The 14,116-nt window shown below is 44.0% G+C and overlaps 1 protein-coding gene across 5 annotated transcripts in view; it reads right to left on the bottom strand.

The window, feature by feature from the left end:
* HKDC1 (hexokinase domain containing 1) overlaps positions 1–1,696 on the bottom strand; it is a 70,604-nt gene extending 68,908 nt beyond the window's left edge. For all 5 annotated transcript variants that reach the window (XR_010341801.1, XR_010341802.1, XM_064374218.1 and 2 more), the window contains exon 1: positions 1,476–1,696. Coding sequence is in view for 3 of the 5 variants with exons in the window: in XM_064374218.1 (XP_064230288.1) it covers positions 1,476–1,538 (63 nt within the window). In the remaining 2 variants the exon portion in view is untranslated. The remainder of the gene's footprint in view (positions 1–1,475) is intronic.
* Between the last annotated feature and the right edge of the window lie 12,420 nt (positions 1,697–14,116).

Here is a 14,116-nt window from a genome sequence, read left to right as displayed (position 1 = left end):
TAGTGAGAGTTAAGCCACACTTCCTCTCTCTCTCTCTTTCTTTTTTTTTTTTGAAATGAAGTCTCACTCTGTTGCCCAGGCTGGAGTGCAATGGCACAATCTCAGCTCACTGCAACCTCCGTCTTCCAGGTTCAAGCAATTCTCCCGTCTCAGCCTCCCTAGTAGCTGGGCTTACAGGCACACTCTACCACACCTGGCTAATTTTTGTATTTTTAGTAGAGACAGGGTTTCACCATGTTGGCCAGGCTGGTCTTGAACTCCTGACCTCAGGTGATCCATCCACCTCGGTCTCCCAAAGTGCTGGGATTACAGGCATGAGCCACAATGCCTGACCTATTTTTTATTTTCCCTTCTTTCTTTTTTTTTTTAGACAGGGTCTCACTCTGTCACCCAAGCTGGAGGGCAGTGGTGCAATCTCCCAGGCTCAAGTCATCCTCCCATTTCAGCCTCCTGAATAGTTGGGACTATAGGCACGCACCACCATGTCCAGCTAATTTTTACATTTTTTGTAGAGACGGGGTTCCTCCAGTGTTGCCCAGGCTGGTCTCAAACTCCTGGCCTCAAGTAATCTGCCCATCTCAGCCTCCCAGAGTGCTGGGATTACAGGTGTGAGCCACCGTGCCCAGCTTTCTTTCTCATTTTGAAAAGCAGGAAAGCATCATGGCACGACAGAAAGAGCATTAAAGGAGGAGTCAGTCAATTTGGGCTTAATCCTTGTTCCATCCTAAATACTTGCTGTCCTTGGCTAAGTCCTCCTGCTAGGAGGACTTCTTTCATCCGCACATTGAGAGGTGCTTTTTGCCCAGGGCCCTGACAGCCAACTGGTGTGGCCAGAGTAGCAGATGGGGCTCATTTCAGCTGCCTGGAAAGAACACTGGTTCCCCCCACCCCTGCCCTGTTGACCCTTGGCAACCTTTAACCAGCCCACCTTGGAATTAATTTTGTAGATAAGTTCCCTGAGCAAAGTGACAAAATAATGCGCACCATAAATAGTGTACCCTTGGCAAACAGCAGGTGCCAATAATAGATATTTCAGTTACTGTCTATTACAACTCACACTCTCTTGCTGCCCACATCTGTATGCTTTCAAATACAAAAATAAACAGATCTGCTCCAATAGTTTTTAAAACTTCTTTGAAAATGATTCTCCTCGTCATTGTGGCCTTTCTGAGCAAACATCCCTTACAGCAAACACCATCCTCTTCAAGCTTTCCAAAGACTCTCCTCACCCCCTTCCACATCCAATACCTGCCAGGAAGTTCCGAGTGAAATGTAAGTTTCAGGACAGTAATGGAATGCCCAGGAGTGTGGGAGAATTACTTCGTCTTCCTCAGTGAGTCTTTTACTGGTCATATGCTCCCAGTATCTTTTCTAATAAGCACTCTTAACTCCCTTCTGATTTTTTTTTTTAAGTGAATCAGTTCTATCTGTGAAGAAGGAGCCGGACATCTCTTAGCTTCATGGGTCCTCCTTACCTTCTTGATCTGATCCTCCTTCAGCTTGCTGAAGTAAAATGCCATCAAGTGGACTGCAAACATTTTCCTCAAGTTTGGTTTCTCCTGAGATGGGCAGAGATTCCTGTGGAGGGTTCACTCCCACAACTCTGGAGTGCTGCTCGCTTCCAGTTCAGGCTGGCAGACCTCCTGGGGAACGAGGTGCTGCGGAGTAAATACCTCCAGCCTGCTTGGTTCAATGATTAAACTTTGCCCCCCCACCCTTTGGTCCCTCCCTCTGGCACATGCTCAATTGTCTAATAGAAGGCTCTGGGTGGTAGCTGAGGGTTAGTGGAGGGGGAAGCAGGGAATTGATGGGTTGCTTGATTACTTGAAAATCAGGTGCCACGAAATCTCATTGCTAAGCAACCCTCTCAAGCCAGGGCTCTGCCAGACCCACTCAGCTGAGGAAAATCTTCTGGAAGTTGGGCACTAAACAAAGCCAACTTTCTTTCTTTCTTTTTTTTTTTTTTTTTTTTGGAGACTGAGTCTCATTCTGTTGCCCAGGCTGGAGTGCAGTTGCACAATCCTGAACCTCTACCTCCCAGGTTCAAGTGATTCTCCTACCTCAGCCTCCTGAGTAGCTGGGATTACAGTTATATGCCACCACACCTGGCTAATTAACAAAGCCAGTTTTCAACCAGTAGAGCTAGTCTGCAAATTTCCAGTCCCAGGCTTTTCTCTTTAGTCTTTTTATGCCAGTGGCATAACTCTGTGACCCCTGCTCCTCAGAAGCACCATCCTAACTAAAATAAACATCGTCCTGGTCAAGGGGATGTCAATAATATTCCATTTGTGACAGATCAGATATCTTAACTAGTAGCCCATGGTTAACAGAAAATGATCAATAAATGTTTACCTATTCACAATGTTAAGCCAGAAAACCTTTATTTCACAGGTAGTGACCCAGGAAAAAATATGCCTGAGAAAGGGTGAACTGAAGTCACCAGTACTCACTGGGAATCACTGCTGCAGAGAAGGAAGTCACAGATAAGAAATGTCTCAGGCCGGCGGGGCGTGGTGGCTCAGGCCTGTAATCTCAGCACTGTGGGAGGCTGAGGCTGGTGGATCACCTGATTACCTGAGGTCAGGAATTCGAGACCCGCCTGGCCAACATGATGAAACCCAGTTTCTACTAAAAATATAAAATACTTAGCTAGGTGTGGTGGTGGGTACCTGTAATCCCAGCTACTCAGGAGGCTGAGGCAGGAGAATCGCTTGAACCTAAGAGGCAAAGGTTGCAGTGAGCCAAGGTCCCACCATTGCACTCCAGCCTAGGCGACAAGAGCAAAACTCCATCTCAAAAAAAAAAAGGAAATGTCTCAGGCCACTGAGATGTTTTATTCACTCACTTCTCACTCATTATACTTGGTGTGAGAAGGACCCAGAAAGCAGCCAATACGGGGTACAATCAGCCTTGCACTCTTTCCACAGTCAGTGGACTAGTGACTAAGTGAAACCAACAACAGCAGTGTTAACAATAGCAGCTAACATGGATGGCGCACTTACCAATCCCATTTTGTTTTTTATTATTATTATTATTATTATTACTTTTTAAACAGGGCCTCATTCTGTCCCCCAGGCTGGAATGCAGTGGTGGAATGATGACTCACTGTAGCCTCAACCTTCTGGGCTCAGGTGATCCTCCCACCTCAGTCCCCAGGGTAGCTGGGACTACAGGTGTGCGCCACCATGCCTGGCTAATTTTTGTATTTTTGTAGAGATAGAGTTTTGTCATGTTGCCCAGGCTGGTCTTGAACTCCTGGACTCAAGTGATTTATCCACCTTACCCTCCCAAAGTGTTGGAATTACAGGCGTGAGCCACCACACCTGGCCCACTCTCATTTTATAAATGAGAAAACTGAGGCCCAGGAAGGTTAGGTGATGCCAAAGCCGTAAACAGGACAGTGAGGGATCGATCCTGGGAGTTTGATCCCAGGGCCCAGCTCTTAATACATGACATTGGCTCTCCATCCCTGCTTTCTTCACGCAATAGATACTCAGTAGATATCCAATTGGTAACTATTAGTAGCAGCAGCATTCTGTTGGGTTATTAATAATATCTTTTTCTTTTTTGAGACAGCTTTACTCTGTTGCCCAGGCTAGAGTACAGTGGCTTGATCTCTGCTCACTGCAACCTTCACCTCCTGGGTTCAAGCAATTCTGCTGCCTCAGCCTCCCAAGTAGCTGGGATTACAGGCACACACCGCCACACCTGGCTACTTTTTGTATTTTTAGTAGAGACGGGGTTTCACCATGTTGGCCAGGCTGGTCTGGAACTCCTGACCTCAAGTGATCCACCTGCATTGGCCTCCCAAAGTGCTGGGATTACAGGTGTGAGCCACTGCGTCTGGCGGTTGTTAAGAATTTCAACTACATACTTGGAAAACTAAATACAGAGATATCATGTCAATCATGTCAACAGGGTGTTCCCAGTAGAGGGAAAAGGCAAATGAAGACATTCCTGACTATAACGTCCCAAACACTAATCAAATGCTCCCTAAAATTAGCAACTGGCCAGATGTTCACATAGGTCTGCTGGACACCCTGATGTTTCTCCCTTCTACATGGCACCTGCTTCTCATTACAAAGGGCCTCTGGGGAGGGAGGGGAACTTATTTTTTCCGGTCAACTTGACAGCTTCAGCTTTGTTTGCTTTTCTACTGCACAATATCATCAATCAAAACAATTGCTGAATGATTGCCTGGCGAGGGAACCTTCAATAGCCACCTCTTCAGAAGCCACTGACTCTCCAGTCAGTGCTCCCTACCCATCGTCATGTGGACCATCCATCAGGTCTCACTTAAGCCCACAATGCAGAGGCAGCTCGGTTAAAATTACTCCAGATGCTTTTTTCATATTGATATAAACATATTAAAACTGTCTCCCAGATTGAAAATCCCCATCCTTTTCAGTCCATTTACCTTCAGACTATGACTTTTAGCTTACTCCTTTATTACACAAGAAAACAAAGATTAACCTTTTGTTCCCCAAACCATTCAGTTCCCCAAATCAGGTGGAATTGTTGGTATTCTGAAATGGGCATGCTATGCCCTAGCCCACACTGGCTGAGGATAACATCCTGTGAAGGTCATCTGTCAATTATTTATCCCCCACTATTTTTTTAATTTCAGAAACAGTCTCGCTACCTTGCCCAGGCTGGCTTCAAACTCCTGGTCTCAAGTGATCCTCTAGTTTAAGCCTCCTGAGTAGCTGGGACTACAGACTTGGATAACCACACCCAGCATTTAATTCTCCCATTTAAAAAGTAAGCTGGGCCAGGCACAGTGGCTCATACCTGTAATCCCCGCACTTTGGGAGGCGGAGGTGGACGAATTGTCCAAGGTCAGGACTTCGAGACCAGCTTGGCCAATGTGGTGAAACCCTGTCTCTACTAAAAATGCACAAATTAGCTGGGTGTGGTGGTGGGCACCTGCAATCCCAGCTACTTGGGAGGCTGAGGTAGGAGAATCGCTTGAACCTGGCAGGCGGAGTTTGCAGAGCTGAGATCGCACCACTGCACTCCAGCCTGGATGACAGAGTGAGACTTTGTCTCAAAACAAAAACAAAAAAAGTAATCTGGCCAGGCGCTGTGGCTCAGGACTGTAATCTCAGCATTTTGGGAGGCCAAGGTGGGTGGATCACCTGAGGTCCGGAGTTTAAGACCAGCCTGGCCAACATGGCAAAACCCCATCTCTACTAAAAAAATACAAAAATTAGCCGGGCATGGTGGCGCACGCCTGTATTCCCAGCTATGCAGAAGGCAGAGGCAGGAGAACTGCTTGAACCCAGGAGGCAGAGGTTGCAGTGAGCCAAGATCGTGCCACTGCACTCCAGCCTGGGCGATAGAGCAAGACTCCATCTCAAAAAAAAAAACAACAAAAAAAGTACCCTCCTCAGTGCAGTATGCACCAACTGTCATTGATTTGTTCAACATAGGTATAAGAGGTTACAGTGGCCAGTGGACAAAAGGACGCAAACCATAACCAAAGATCTCTGCAATCTCACGGTTGCTTGTGTGAGTCAGACAGGCAGCCCTTGGGTTTTAATCGGGCAAATGACACGGGAGGATTTTCATCTATTGCATCGTTCCATTTTTAATCTGAGCACATTAGCATCTACATTCCAGGGCTGACTAAGGTGACTAAACCAGGAAGTTTAATGATTACAGAGATCACATGCATTTGGAGTCATCTAGCTCAGTCCCCTCACTTTATAGAATCAAGAAAAAATAATTAGGTTATTTTACCATTCCTCATCTGATTACGCCAATTCAAGTCTTGGGATTTTTCACCCTTACTAAAGCTCTATTGGCTATTCAAATCTTATAAGTACTTGGATTTTGCTTAAGAACACCCATTTGAGGGCTGACAGGGACAAGTGACATTTCAGTTACAGTGGATCACACATCTGGCCCAAATCTTCCATGTAAGAAGGGAAACTCTCCCATCTCTAGGCACAACTCTGTTTCATAGAGCTCCCCTTTAATCTACACGGCCTCTTTTGGCAAGGTCCAAAGATACTATCTCTTTTCCTTACTGAGTTTGGTGCGAGGACTAGAAGTCCAGTAAAAATTTACCTATTTAGCCAGGCGCGGTGGCTCACACCTGTAATCCTGGCACTGTGGGAGGCTGAAGCGGGCGGATCAGCTGAGGTCAGGAGTTTGAGACCAGCCTGGCCAACATGGAGAAACCCCATCTCTACTAAAAATACAAAAAAATTAGCCAGGCACAGTGGCGCATGCTTGTAATCCCAGCTACTCGGGAGGCTGAGGCAGGAGAATCGCTTGAACCCAGGAGGTAGAGGTTGTGGTGAGCTGAGATTGAGCTATTGCACTCCAACCTGGGCAAGGAGAGTGAAACTCCCTCTCAGGGAAAAAAAAAATTTTACCCATTTATTTAGCAAACACTTCCATGGGTTTTACTAGATGTCTTACAATAGTCATTCCACAGTAATTGTCATTCTCCGTTTTACAGATGGAGAAACAGAGGCACAGAGCCCAGCAGGGATGTGGGAGAATTGAGGTTGGGACGCAGGCAGTCTAGCTCCAAAGTTCTCGCTTGCCCGCTGTGCTACACCCGCTAGGCTGGAAACAAAGCATAGGGAAACACGTCCCTCAGCTGGAAAACTAGCCCTACGGTCCAGGCAGCACCGTGGAAATTACACAGGCCCTGGCATCCCACTTTGGCTTTTTTTTACTGAAGGTGAACGTCTATGTCTATATTCATATCTGTAAAAGCTTCATAGCTATGTCAGTGGTCACTATAAGAAAGTAAATCAGTAAGGTCACACACGGAAAGGCATGTGACCTGCACCCTAAAAGCATCTCCTGAAGCTCAGCCGTTCCCTGGCTAGGGACCCCTCTTCAGTTCAGCCCACTTGGTTTGTTGTGCAGACTCTTCAGTACACTCAGTAATCCATGATCATATAACATTAGAAGGCACCCGTTCCATTTACTGGAATTATAGGAACAGTTGGGAATTTTATGGAAATTCTATTCCTATCACTAAGGAAAACAGCTCTTGAATTCTGCCATGTGTTTTTTTTAGGGGTAAGGCCAAAGTTAAGTTGTCATAACATAAATCAGTCTGACCTGCTGGCACTCCACTTGCTACAAAAGAAGAAGAAACTGGGCTGGACACAGTGACTCACACCTGTAATCCCAGCACTTTGGGAAACTGAGGCAGGCGGATGACTTAAGGTCAGGAGTTCAAGACCAGCCTGACCAACATGAAGAAACCCCATCTCTACTTAAAATACAAAAAATTAGCCAGGTATGGTGGCATATGCCTGTAATCTTAGCTACTCGGGAGGTTGAGGCAGGAGAACTGCTTGAACTCGGGAGGCGGAGGTTGTGGTGAGCTGAGATCAAACCATTGCACTCCAGCCTGGGCAACAAGAGCAAATGTCTGTCTCAAAAAAAAAAAAAAAGAAAAGAAAAGAAAAGAAACTGTGTGAGAGAGAGCAAACTTCCATAATAAGAAAACCAATGTAGAAAATTCCAAACACTGCCAGTAGTAACAGTTACAATGGTGTCTCTATGGGAACAACCACAAATAAAATGGAAGTGTTAACCTCAGCAAGTTTCAAAAGAATGCTACTGATGAGTTTTACAGGTTTATTACCAATCGAAGACAGGGAATGCTCATGAAGAAATTCTGACACAATTTCTAAATCATGACTGTACATTAATGGTCATATTTGCAAAACACAAATCAAGGGAAGAAAAGCCATACAAGGAAACACAGTTCACATGGTTTTTAACACTTTTCAGCATAATTACAACCTCAGTGCACAAAACAAAACACCAAAGGATAGGGATGTGTTGAAGGAACACAGGAGTCAAATGAAAGTGAAAGAGTTCCTTATTTTAAAATAATCAACTTTTAAAAGCAAACCAGAGATCTGGTTAAACATGGCATTAACCTACAAGGACACAGAGAAAGGAAAGAGTGACTGATAAGAGATCTTAACATAATTCTGGAAGACAGAAAGCTCACAGAAGTAATTGCTTAGCAGAGGAAGCACTGAAACCTGAGTGCCCACAGAGGGTGATTTAACTGTGACATTTGTAAAACTCTAAAAATGCTCAGGAATCAGAGGCCCAGGGGACAAGACACAGACCCCAAAACAGGAGATTGGTTAAAACCCTATGTAAAAATGCTTGGTCAGGCATGGTGGCTCACCCCTGTAATCCCAGCACTTTGGGAGGCCAAGGTGGGTGGATCATTTGAGGTCAGGAGTTTGAGTCCAGCCTGGCCAACATGGTGAAACCTCATCTCTACTAAAAATACAAAAATATTAGCCAGGCATGGTGGTGGGCACCTGTAATCCCAGCTACTCAGGAGACTGAGGCAAAAGAATCACTTGAACCTGGGAGGTGGAGTTTGCAGTGAGCTGAGGTTGCGCCACTGCACTCCAGCCTGGGCAACAGAGCGAGATTCCATCTCAGGGGGAAAAACAAAAACAAAAAAACTACAGATGTGGAAAAGGGAAAACTATAGAGACGGTAACTTGGTGGTAGCCAAGGATTCAGAAAGGTGGGGGATGCTAAGTAAATAAAACACAAGGACATTTTTAGGGCAGTGAAAATATTCTGTATGACACTGTAACAGTGAATACATGACACATTTGTCAAAACCCATAGAATTTGACAGCACAGAGAATGAACTTTAATATACGTACATTTAAAAAATACTTAGAAGGTCAGTGATGCAACACAGACTGTGACAAGAAAGTCTAACTGTATCACAAATGTGTGAAATAGCCTGACTGAAGGGGAAGGGGAGGGAAAATAGTCCGACCTAAGAAACTTTGGAAATTAGTACAGTAGTAAGACTACAAGTAAAACGAAGTGTATGTGGCACTGTATTCTGGTTGATAAAGTTGCTTCTTGGAAGAGCATGCTTAGCAATTCTGAAACCACTATACCAGAACACTGGAAATGAACAATTAAGTACACGGATGGTGGATGGTAGGAGGAAGATGTTTTGCTATTGGAGTGAGAGGCTTCAAGCTGGGGAGAAAGCTAGAATGATCCATGCCACTGGATTAGAATTGAGGACATCAGTATAAACTCATGTTTAGCTTCATATGGATATAGATGGCTATACATGTTTATATAAATATTTGAAGACATGTATATAGCTTAGTATACATGTGCATATGTCCTTGCTTTGTCAGCTGAGAGACCCTAGAAGCAATGACACCCAGTAGCAACAAGCACACCTAGTGCCCTGATCTTGCTTTCTAACATCATTGTACAAAAAAAAAAAAAGAATCAGGTCTATACAAGATGGTGCATCTTGTAGTGCCAGAAAGGAAGGAATTAATCAATAAAACAAAACACCAAATGATAGGGATGTGTCAAAGGAACACAGGAGCCAAATGAAAGAGTTCCTAATAACTAAAGCTAGAAAAAATTGATAGGAGTGTTAAAAAAAAAAGAAAAAATTGATCAAGATAAAGTATGATTAGATTATAATCCAAAGTATACATTTTCATTAGTCTGTACTTATATAAACAAATAATTGAAAAAAAAAAACAAATAATTGAATAAATATATAAGTGAGGGAGCAAGGACCAATCTCCCACAAAGAAGGAATTTACATAGATACTCCACCCTCAAAGAGGTGAAGCATAGTGTACACAGTGACTCTTTCCAGAGAGTTCAGTATGGAAAATGGGAAAAGAGTAACATGACAGTGAGGAAACCTGACACATATCCTCAGCCACGTGATCAAGGTCAACTTCAGAGGGGTTAAGTCATGTTGACAGTACAGATCCGTGATATGAGGTGGTAAGAATGGCACCTTACCTCTGGGCTCTTTCTATCAAAACCCACAATGCTAGTCTAATCATAAGAAAAACATCAGACAAATCCCAATTGAGGAATATTCTATAGAATACATGACTAGTACTCCTCAAAGCTATCGAGGTCATCAACAGCAAGTCTGAGAAACTGTCACAGCCAAGAGGAGTCTAGGGAGCCAACTAAATGTCACGTGGTATCTTGAATGGGGTCCAGGAGAGAAGGCCACTGGGTAAAAAAGGAGATCCAAACAACCTGTGGCCTTTAGTTAATAATGTATCAATCTTGGTTCATTAATTAATTATAACAAGTGTACCATACTAATGTAAGATGTTAATGGGGGAACTGAGTGTTGGGTATATGGAAATTCTTTGTACCATCTTTGCAATTTTTCTGCAAATCTAAAACTGTCCTTTTTTTTTGAAGTTTTATGTTTTAAAATCCTTATAGACACTGCTGGGTGTGGTGGCTCACACTAGCACTTTGGGATCACCCGAGGTCAGGAGTTCAAGACCATCCTGGCCAACATGGTGAGACCCTGTCTCTACTAAAAATACAAAAATTAGCTGATTGTGGTGGTGCACAGCTGTAATCCCAGCTACTCAGGAGGCTGACAGCAGCATTGCTTGAACTCGGGAGGCAGAGGTTGTAGTGAGCTGAGTTTGTGCCACAGCACTCCAGCCTGGGTGACAGAATGAGACTGACTCAAAAAATAAAATAAAATAAACCTTACAGATACTGACATTTGGGGAATCATTTTAAAAAGCCAGCTGACCATCCAATCAACCTGTATCAAAACTGAAAAGACATTATGCCTACAAACAAAGCTCTCCATTAGCTTAATTCTTCACTTTTAAACATAGACACAGCCAAGGATCGCTAGACACGTAAGACAAGTTTTCAACAATGAAGGAAGAAATCAAACGAAGCTAGGAAAAAAAAAAAAAGGAATCAGAAAGAATGTAAAAAAATAAGAAAACTTTAAAATGATAGTATCTAGAGAGGCTATAGGTAGAGGTTTATCTATTTTTGTTGAGATAGGGTCTGGCACTGTGGCGTGGGCTGGAATGCAGTGGTGCCATCTCAGCTCACTACAACCTCCGCCTTCTGGGCTCAAGTGATCCTCTCACCTCAGCCTCTCAGTAGCTGAGGCTACAGGCGCACACCACCATGCCTGGCTTATTTTTGCTCTTTTTGTAGACACAGGGTTTTGCCATGTTACCCAGGCTGGTCTGGAACTTCTGAGCTCAAGCGATCTGCCTGCCTTGGCCTCCCAAAGTGTTGCAGATTTACACTCTTCCACAGTTTATGTTCAGTGGAATCCACAATAATCCATGGAGGGCTCTCAGGTACTTCAAAACCTTTAAAAAATATATTTTAAAATATATATTTAAAGCTTTGAAACTGGGGAGGGAAATCTCAGCATGATTCCCTTATCCCTTTGCCTGTCCCTTAGTAAACATCTACTTTTCATTACATCCTAATAGGTTTGAGTTAGACACACACAGAATGACTGCATCATAATTACAGACTCCCAGTTTTGAGTCATAAGAGACTCTGATTTGTGATGATAGTTTTGTATATTTGTGATTTACAGTCACTTTTCAAGATTTTCATTTTGCAGATTTATACTCTTCCACATATATAACATACAAAACATTACAGGTCATTGGATATTATCCCCAGTCAGTGGTTTTTTGTTGTTGTTGTTGTTGTTTTGAGACAGAGTCTCGCTCTTGTCCAGGCTGGAGTGCTATGGCATGATCTTGGCTCACCGCAACCTCCAGCTCCAGGGTTCAAGCGATTCTCCTGCCTCAGCCTCCTGAGTAGCTGGGATTAGAGGCATGCACCACCATACCCAGCTAGTTTTGTATTTTTAGTAGACGGGGTTTCTCCATGTTGGTCAGGCTGGTCTCGAACTCCCAACCTCAGGTGATCCGCCCACCTTGGCCTCCCAAATTGCTGGGATTAGAGGCGTGAGCCACCGCGCCCGGCCCCGCAGTCAGTCATTTTCTAACCACATTTTATTAAATTACCAGGTCTGTAGTGATAGGCTGAAATTAGTATGTAAGGCTCAGTCCACAGCCCATGTTTATGTTCAGCAGAATCCACAATAATCCTTGGAGGGTTCTCAGGCGAGTACTTCAAAACCTGTGAGAAAACTGCAAGGATAGGAAAGAGTTGTCTTTCAGCAAAAGCAACATGACCTAGTGAACTGAACGTCTGGAATTTAGTTGGCCCTGAAGCCCACAAAGAAAGTAAGTGACATGTCAAGCTTGTTGCAGAGAAGGAAGACCTAGGCTGTTATCTTGGTGACAATTTTAGGCACACTGAAAAGAACTCTCCAGAGCCACTCCAATTCTCTTTTTCCTGTTTTGCTTCACATGCTGTCACCTTTTCTTTAGTCTCTTCTAACTACAGTGCCCTCCTTTCCTTGCAAAGGAAGGAGATGTGAAAGGGCAAACTGTTACTATTTATAAATGCTCATTAGCTAAATGTTCAAGCAGCCCTTCACTTACAGCATCCCCCACCCCCACCTCTCTTATTTGAGGCTTTAACTTTATTTAACTTATTTAGAGACAGGGTCTTGCTCTGTTGTCCCAGCTGGAGTGCAGTGGCATGATCACTGCTCACTGCAGCTTCGACCTGCTAGGCTCAAGTGATCCTTCCACCCCAGCCTCCCGAGTAGCTGGACCACTGGTGCATGCCACTACACTCAGCTAATTTAATTTTTTTGTAGAGATGAGGTTCTCACTGTGTTACCCAAGCTGGTCTCAAATTCCTGACCTCAAGTGATCCTGCTTTGGCCTCCCAAAGTAGCTAGGATTACAGGCATAAGCCACTGTGCCCAGCCACTTATTTATTTAACTTATTCAAGACTTTTCACTTGCCTTAGTTTTTAAGTGTCTTGCCTAAGTCTCTTCTCTGAATTACCAACTCTGGCCACCAAACTGGAGACAACAGGAGAGTTGACAGCACTCTAAGTGATGTACCCCATCACTTAAATACAATGGGACCAAATCCACTATTTAGTTCAGTTCATAGCTATTTCTTATAACCATCTGGACAAGAATGACTATGTCTGCTATGGTATAAGTCACAGGGATAAGCAAAGTCTAGAAGAGGCAGTTGCCCTATTGCAGAATATCAAGAGATAAGCACTTCCAGGCATTTCACTAGTTTATCCACAAGCAAGGGAGAAATAGAGTCAGTGCCATCCACTTTGCCTTTATTTCCATGAAGGCAAAGGTCAGAATGAAGATTATCATGTCAGTTAAACATGTTACCTCTAAACTACCAAAGAAAAAAGCAGAGAGAGGTGGCAAATCTGGCTACATTACCTCAACCAATTTGAATCAAATCATTTAATCCCTACTTTGAGGTCAGCCTCAATTCAATAGTTGCTCAAGAAATTAGGCCAGGCGTAGTGGCTCACAACTATAATCCCAGCACTTTGGGAGGCTGAGGCGGGTAGATCATGAGGTCAGGAGATCGAGACCATCCTGGCCAACATGGCAAAACCCTGTCTCTACTAAAAATACAAAAAAATTAGCTAGGCGTGGTGGCGCACGCCTGTAGTCCCAGCTACTCGGGAGGCTGAGGCAGGAGAATTGCTTGAACCCAGGAGGTGGAGGTTGCAGTGAGCCGAGATCACGCCACTGTACTACAGCCTGAGCGACAGTGCAAGGCTCTGTCTCAAAGAAAAAGAGAAGAAAAAAAGAAATTAGTTCATTGCTGACATCCTCAGCAATGGCATAGGAAACTGGTCAAACAATTCACCAAAGTGATTTGTTCCCTGTCTAGCACTGTCTTAGTACTATTCTACAAATGGCCATTATATAAATATTTAAATTTTTTTTTTTTTTTTTTTTTTTTTGAGACGGAGTTTCGCTCTTGTTACCCAGGCTGGAGTGCAATGGCACGATCTTGGCTCACCGCAACCTCCGCCTCCTGGGTTCAGGCAATTCTCCTGCCTCAGCCTCCTGAGTAGCTGGGATTACAGGCACGCACCACCATGCCCAGCTAATTTTTTGTATTTTTAGTAGAGACGGGGTTTCACCACGTTGACCAGGATGGTCTCGATCTCTTGACCTCGTGATCCACCTGCCTCGGCCTCCCAAAGTGCTGGGATTACAGGCTTGAGCCACCACGCCCGGCATAAATATTTAAATTAAACCTCTATGATATCCTAGTATGCTCTAAACTTAAAAAGAGTAACAGTTCAGTCATTGTTAAGAGTGATTTTTCTGTGCAAATAAAAAACACACCTAAAAACCCCCAATACCAGCTAGCCACAATACTAGAGCAGGGA

This window comes from Aotus nancymaae, unplaced genomic scaffold, assembly GCF_030222135.1.
Source record: "Aotus nancymaae isolate 86718 unplaced genomic scaffold, 86718_ANA_hifiasm-v0.15.2.pri h1tg000010l, whole genome shotgun sequence".
NCBI classification, from domain to species: Eukaryota; Metazoa; Chordata; class Mammalia; order Primates; family Aotidae; genus Aotus; species Aotus nancymaae.
This window is presented reverse-complemented; position numbering and strand designations above follow the sequence as displayed.